Genomic DNA, 7640 nt, shown 5'->3' with positions numbered 1-7640 from the left:
TCCTGCTAATCTCTCTCCACTCCACAGGTGTTAACGGCCCTCTATCCTTTTTAATAGTCTTGACCTTCTGCTATTCAAACTACCTTTTCTTCTACTATTTTGCTGTCTGCTAGCCCTTCCTGGTAATACCTCTTTTTTATTTCATAGTCCTGCAGATTGTTTCTAGCTCTGGCTAAAAATCTTAACTTGAGTACAGAAATATAAATATAACTTAGGTGCAGAAATATAAGATGTAGAAATGACTGACAGTGAAGTATTGGAGGCACTGTGAAAACACACCAGAGGGCTAAATTTTGTATAATGTACCTGAATAAGATCCATACATACATTAACTCTTATGAATCTGGGACTAATGACACAATATCTTTTTGACTGCTTGGACTCTGTTTTGCCTAGTTTGTGTTTTTAAAAAAATTTAATATAGAATCTAGCAAATCAGGACACATTCCAATAGTTATATTTGTTTTTGCTTTGTTCTGAACCTGAATAACATAGTGCTAGCCATCTAGCATATTAGCAAAACTCCTAGTTTCTCTGTAACTGAAGAAAAATGTGTTATATGTGATGCTTTGCCACACCAACTGCACCTTCCTTTTCAAGATCCTAGATCTTCCCATGGCTGCACTACTGCAGGAATAGATTAAATTTAGGTGGGATCACCTGTCACATATGCCAATGTCATTTCTATCAGGTTGCTTTACAAAATAAATTGCACAGTGTCAGCTGTGAGCAGATATGCAGCTATGATGGGTAGTACATGTGATGATGGTGTGTAACACTGAAAAATGCAAGGTTCTCCACCTTGGGAGGAAAACCCTGCAGCATCTTTATCAGCTTGGCAGTGCTACGCTGGCTACCACTACAGATGAAAGGGACTTGGGGGTCATGATTAACCACAAGATGAATATGAGCCTTTAATGTGATGCTGCAGCCAGTAAAGCAAGCAAAACGCTGGCTTGCATCCATAGATGCTTCTCAAGCAAATCCCAGGACACCATTCTCCCCTTGTACTCGGCCTTGGTGAGGCCACATCTGGAGTACTGAGTCCAGTTTTGGGCTCCTCAATTCAAAAAGGATGTGGAGAAGCTTGAGAGACTCCAGAGAAGAGCCACGCTCATGATCAGAGGTCAGGAAAACAGACCTTACGATGACAGGCTGAGATCTATGGGGCTCTTTAGCTTGGAAAAGCACAGGCTCAGGGGCAATCTGATGGCCACCTATAAGTTTATCAGAGGTGTTCACCAGGATCTGGGGGGATGATTGTTCACCAAAGCGCCCCAACGGATGACAAGGTTGAACGGTTATAAACTCCAGCAAGACCATTTCAGGTTGAACATAAGGAAAAATTTCTTCACTGTCCAGGCCCCCAAGGTCTGGAATAGCCTGCCACCGGACGTGGTTCATGCACTTACACCTTCAAGAGAAATTTGGATGCTTATCTTGCTGGGATCCTATGACCCCAGCTGACTTCCTGCCCCTTGGGCAGGGGGCTGGACTCGATGATCTACCAAGGTCCCTTCCAGCCCTAATGTCTATGAAATCTATGAAATCTTGTAGCAGCAAGTAGTACTACTGCTCTAGCTGCAGATTCTAGATGGTGTTCAAGGGTAGCTCTATGTAGACTTTCACATTGTTTATTACTTGACTACTTTATTTCATCAGCTTTTAGAGCTTTGGTGCTCTGGACATCACCTATCACATGGATTTCTGGCCATAGTTTTGTTCACAAAGAAGATTCTATGAACCAGGATAAAATATGCAAAATGGATTCCATGAAGGGGCACAATAAAATGCAACTTAATATATAATAATACATCACACTTTTATTAGTGACTGAGCAATCGTCGATGGGAAGCACAACTTACCAGCTTGATATGTTCCCGCTTCTGGTACTTTTCACTGTAATACTGTTCTTGTCGGAGATTGAGCAACTGCTGCTGTTGCTTTTCCTTCAGTTCTATTAACTTCTGGGTCATTTCTGAGTCAAGTGCAGCCAGCTCTTGTTCAATAGAAGAGCTGTGATCTGGGCTGCCAGTGTCACATCTACAAAAGACACACAGATCAGCTGTAACTTGTTCACTATGTACAGTTTATCTCATTCCTTTTTATTATTTTTTAAACTTCTTCAATTTTGGGGTGGTTGTAGCCCCAAAAGAATGTACAAATCTCCCAGCACTGTAGTTTTGTCAATGACATGATCTAGTACATTCAGGCTGTTCACAGATGTAACTTTAAACTATTTTTTAAAGGAGAGGGAAGACTTGCCTTTTGGGAACATACATCAGCTGTTCAAGTTTAGCTGTTTTAAATCTGAAATAAATAGTTTTAAAACTGCATCACTTTAGCTCCACTTACTGGGTGGACAAGCATAACATGTATATTGTAACATTTCCACTGGTATAATTTCATACTGATATAACTATTCTGTCTGTCCAAACCCTTAAAGAAAGGTCTTTTCCTCCCCTACTTTTTTCTATGCAGAGTAAAACATCTAGTAATAAAAATGATGATGGTTGTAGTTTTTAAATCACATCTGAACAAATTGTAGCATAGTGGGAAAATGTGTCTCCGCATAAACAAATAGAGATTCCTACTGGGGCTTCTAAATCCACATTTAGGCACTTAGATTAAGTGGCATGATTTTCAAAATGGCTCAGTCCGCTGTGGAAACAGATAGAGCTTCTGGGTGCTAAATACTTTTGGAAATGAATCATATATTACGGTTGGTATGTTTTTTTTTAGCCATGACAGTTCAGCAAATTTGTGAGAAGCAAGGGGATTTTGGTAATATCTTTTACTAAAGATGCTCTATACAGTTGTCAAGCTTTGAGGCACAACATGAAAAACATCACCAAAGTCTTTGAAAATCTTGTAACTTTTTAGAGGTATAACTAGTGATTGAAGATTCTAACTTTATGCCTGCATTTATAAAAGCTTTGCCAGTTTTTCTTTAAAGCACCTAGGAACATCACTTCATCTGCTATCTGGCTCCTCTAAGGTGGCTATGTACAGTGAGACTGGGTGTGCATTTAACAAGCTGCAGAACTGTAAAATGTGTATTCCAGAGAAAAGCAGAAGGGAACATGAGCTTAAATAAGGCAACCCACGGAAGCAAAGGAAAAATAAAATCTTTGAAAAACAAACTCAGTAAGAATGGGAAATATTTGGCCTGGGGAAAGATAAACAAGAGTTGTGAAAACTAAGGAGAAGGGAGCAGTGAACAGTGCTTGTGAGCGAGATAAACAACTCAAAAATGTTAACGGATTGTGCTAAAATACAAATCCAAGGCAAAAAATATTAAATATATATAGCATTACAGCAGAACCCATAATCTGAGATAGCTGCTGCTCTACTCAGGCATTAAATTAGTTGCCTAGGAAATGCTGTTTAAACTGACAGAATTTTAAAGACCTGAGAGTTGAACCTGCAGAAAGAAACAAGTTTTCCATTCAGCAATTCAAATCCAGAAAACCAATTATACTGTAGAGTTCTCACTACACTGTGTGTCTTCCTTTCTGCTTTGAATTAGAGTGACTTCACTGAAGTCAATGAGCCAGAAGGATTTATACCACCTTAGGATCTTGATCATTGTAGCTGGCTTTATAGTCTCTCTCTCTCTAGATCTCTCTTTGGCAATCCCTCATAGTCAAGGATGATTATTTTCCACAATTGTCTTATCTGTAGGGACCTACTTAAATTGTGGTTTTGCAAATTTTGCGGAAACTGCAAAAAATGGTAGTTTTCATTATCACTGTGAAAAATGGCTTCTCTCACAATGTTGCGCTGAATCACCTGAAAAAAAGAAAAGTTTACCAGAATACAAGGAAAGTGCAGCAATCCCTGCAACCACAGAGCACGTGGTTTGAGAGAGTGCTACTGAGACGCTGAGCTAGTGATGTAGACTCGGTGAAGGCTCCAGTCAGATAAGTGAAAGGGCTTCAATGCCACCTTTTAACAAGCCAGATGCAATGCTGCAGCAAGGCTGCAGTTTGAGGATGTTGAGTGAAAAGAAATCCAAGAAAGCTACACACATTTCAGCTCAGGGTTGTATAGGGTAGTTCCCTGCAGGAGCCTTGCATGCAGATGGTTGTAAATTGTTTTGTTCTTCATGCAACGTGACTCCGGATGTATTGAGGAAAAACAGCACAGATCGGCATTTAGAGTTCGAATTGCATAGAAAGCGAAAGTTTGCTGCACAGGCTGAAGATCAGAGCAAGAAACAAGCAAGTATGTCCTCAGTCTTTAAAAGAACCATTGAAAGCAGTTTGACATGCAGAGAGGCTACATACATGTTAGTGGAGGCATTCATTACTGCCAAACATTCCTCTGGAGAAAATTGATAACCCTAAATTAAGGGACTATTTGAACAAACACATGCCAAATGCTGGCAGCTTCTTATGTGTGAACAAGCTTTGCTGAGATTACCTACCAGGAGTGATTGGTGTACATGTACAATTTGCATAGGCAGATTATGAATTAATTTCAATTGTAGCAGAAGAAGCAACAAATGCCCATAATAATTCTTCTGCACATTTTATTTGTACCTGGAAACTGGACAGACTGCAATCTGCCTGTTTTTCAAAAAGAACTGGTTCATCTTGAGTCTATTGATTTTTCCACCATGCCACAAACTGTAGTGAAAGCTGCTTAAACTACAACTTAGAATTTAATAAGATCTCAATATTTCTGTCTGATAATGCAATGCATATGAGCAAAGTGTTCTCTAATATGCTTCATGGAATGATGCCCAATGCAATTTATGTCACCTGCAATGCACACATCCTTTCTTTAGTATGTGACATCTGCCACACACGTTTTTCTGATGTGGGTAGTTTGGTTTCCTCTTCTAAGAAAAATGTTCAAACAAGGTCCAGGCCATAAGCCTCGATAAAGCCTCCTTTGCCAATCAAAGTGGGGATCTACATGCAACTGTATCATTTCCACCAGAGCCAGGGCTTACAAGGTAGAATTCACGGTTTAACACAGTTCATTACCATGCAAGGAATATGAAGTAATACCAGCAATTTGTGCACAAGGAACTTGAAATCAAACCAAACACACAGTGCATGCTTAAACCACGTGATCTCTTAAGACAGGGCTGATCAAGTGAAGCTTGAAGGTCAATGAAGATCAAGTTATGTTTGTGGCTGAAAAAGTGATCCAGTCCATTGAGCTTCTAATGTGGTTTGAAAGTTGGCAGGCTTTGATCCATCAAGCACAAAACAAGTTGATGGATTTGATAAGTTGGGTCGAAGACATGGCAACTTTCAAACCATCAACATGAAAACCAGCTGAGACAAGAACTGTTCCAGGAAATAGCTGTGAAGTTGAATTAGTACTACAAGTACAATCAGTCACTGACACCGTGGTTTTAACAACTGACTGCCTCCTTTTTTATTGCTGTTCACATTTTTTACCCCAGTCAGGTGCCTTTTCTGAGTTTTGACCCTCATCTACTGAAATCAATCCCTGGATGGCAGAAAGAACATGACAAGGAGTGTGCTGTTTACATGAACTCTGTCAAACTGTACCAGATGCCTTTGACTGTGACTGTGTTTTGGCAGTCTGTTTTTGATTGGTTTCCACATCTCTACAACTTGGCAAAATGTGGCCTTACCATTCCAGCCAATTCAATAGGCACGGACATGGGCGACTGGTGCCTCCAGAGCCTGGGGGGGCACCCACAGGCATCGCTGGCACCGTATCGGCAGCGGGGCCAGAGCTGGTGAGCTCCCACAGGCACCGCTGGCAGTGGGACTGGAGCTGGTGAGCTCCCGCAGGCGCTGCTGGCAGTGTCAGCAGCAGGGCCAAAGCTGATGAGCTCCCGCAGGTGCCGCTGGCAGTGTCCCTCTTAGCGGGGGCACGTGCTTCCCCCGTACCTCCCTCCCCACACATTGCCTATGGATGCAGAACATGTGATCTCAGTATATGGACATGTGTTCACAGCACAGAGACAGAGGATGTCAGCTGCAACTGCTGGTGGATGCTGCATGCTAGTGTTTAACAACTAATATGAATTGTTTCTATCAATGTTGGCATTATTTAGTATTATCAAACTTTTTGTAGCATGCTAATAATATATTATGATATCAGTTACTATTCATATTGGGCACATCTAAACATGCACCCCTATTAGGTAGGAGTAAACTAATTTACTCCTCAGCAAGATAGTACTTGTAAATACAAGTACTATCTTTCTGTGGAGTAAAAAGTTCTGTAGAAGTGCACATGTAGATGCGGGAGGGGCTGACGGAGACACAACAGTGTTTCAGCTCAGGGACTGCCTGCTGGCTAGCCCCACGCTGAAGTTCCCTTTTTCCTCAGCCATTCCCTCTGCAGCATGTTGAGCTGCCATGGGCTGGCAGGCTGACCCCCGGGGCCCTCTACCAGTGGGGATTGCTCAGTGCTGGCTCCACATGCTGCTTCTGAATAAATTGCAGCGCTTATTGCTCAAGAGTAAATTGCTCATGGGTGCTTGTTCAAACTGCATGTCTGGGAGCAATAAACTCCAGAGAAATAAACTCTGCAGTTAATCCAGGCACCTTAACAGCATGTGTAGACATGCCCATTATGTATAAATTTATATTCATAGTATATTTCAATTTGCCCCCCACAACACACACAGAGTTTTTTACTAGTAAATGCAGTCCTCCTTTCTGTACCATTGCATTTTTTAATTGTTCCCTCTCACAGTGAAGATTTACAAGAACTCATTTGTATATTCATTTGCAAAAAGAGCTTAGGACAAGAAAATCTGCTTTGAATAAATAAAACTGAACCTTCCTCAAAAGATTGAAACCAAAAGAGCTTCTAAGGTTCTGGATGATGCTTATTTCTGTCTTTCCCCCAGACTTTCTGGATTTTCTGTGTTTAGTTATATAACAAGCATGGCACTGTTCATTAAAACACCCAGGCAGGAATCACATGGTTTAGACTGAAAGAAAAAAAAAACCCTTCCTGAATAGGAGGTTTGGAATCCCCGCTTATTTGATATGATCTTAAAAACTTAAGTAAAAGTTATACTGCTCTGAGTGTGAAAACGGAGCCAGAAAATGTCAAGATGGAGGGAGAGTCCCTCTAGTGCTTTCTGAATGAGGCCAGGGGAAATGTATTTAGGATGAGAGTGAATTCACTGTAAAGTGAGATTAGAACTTGCTACTAGGAATGCTTTGCCCATAACTTCACAGAGCTCCACCTTTGGTACAGTTCAGTGAAGTACTGTTGATAAGCATAGTTAGATCACAAAGGAAGACTTTGGACATGGGTTGGAATATAAAGCCCAATGAAGCAGCATGGGAAAATTCTCACATGGGATTTTCCAGAACAAGAGGGTATTAGTGATCTTCTGGGAAAGTCTGTTTTTGTGAGATTAGCAGGGCCATTTTCAGACAAAGTTCAGGTAGATTTTCCATTAGCATTTATTCAAGGCCAAAACTCAAAATACCATTTTCAGTGAGAAGGATTGATGCCAAGGTATAATGTAAGCATTCTAGAGGAACTCCACAAAAAATAAAAGCCTATAAAAACAGCACTGTTTTTCTGGTTCATGCTGTTTATACTAACAGAACAATTACTTTTGGAATGAAAACTTATCATGGTATTTGAGCCTTATTAAAGACATATTGGCCGCATCCCCATGA

At 40.8% G+C, this 7640-nt stretch overlaps 1 protein-coding gene across 5 annotated transcripts in view; it reads right to left on the bottom strand.

Annotated features, from left to right (window-relative positions):
• PLCB1 (phospholipase C beta 1) overlaps positions 1–7640 on the bottom strand; it is a 737260-nt gene that overhangs the window by 129400 nt on the left and 600220 nt on the right. For all 5 annotated transcript variants that reach the window (XM_025202227.1, XM_025202200.1, XM_025202212.1 and 2 more), the window contains exon 26: positions 1866–2043. In XM_025202227.1, the coding sequence (XP_025058012.1) occupies positions 1866–2043 (178 nt within the window). The remainder of the gene's footprint in view (positions 1–1865; positions 2044–7640) is intronic.

The sequence above is a fragment of the Alligator sinensis genome, unplaced genomic scaffold, assembly GCF_000455745.1.
Source record: "Alligator sinensis unplaced genomic scaffold, ASM45574v1 scaffold140_1, whole genome shotgun sequence".
Lineage (NCBI taxonomy): Eukaryota > Metazoa > Chordata > Crocodylia > Alligatoridae > Alligator > Alligator sinensis.
This window is presented reverse-complemented; position numbering and strand designations above follow the sequence as displayed.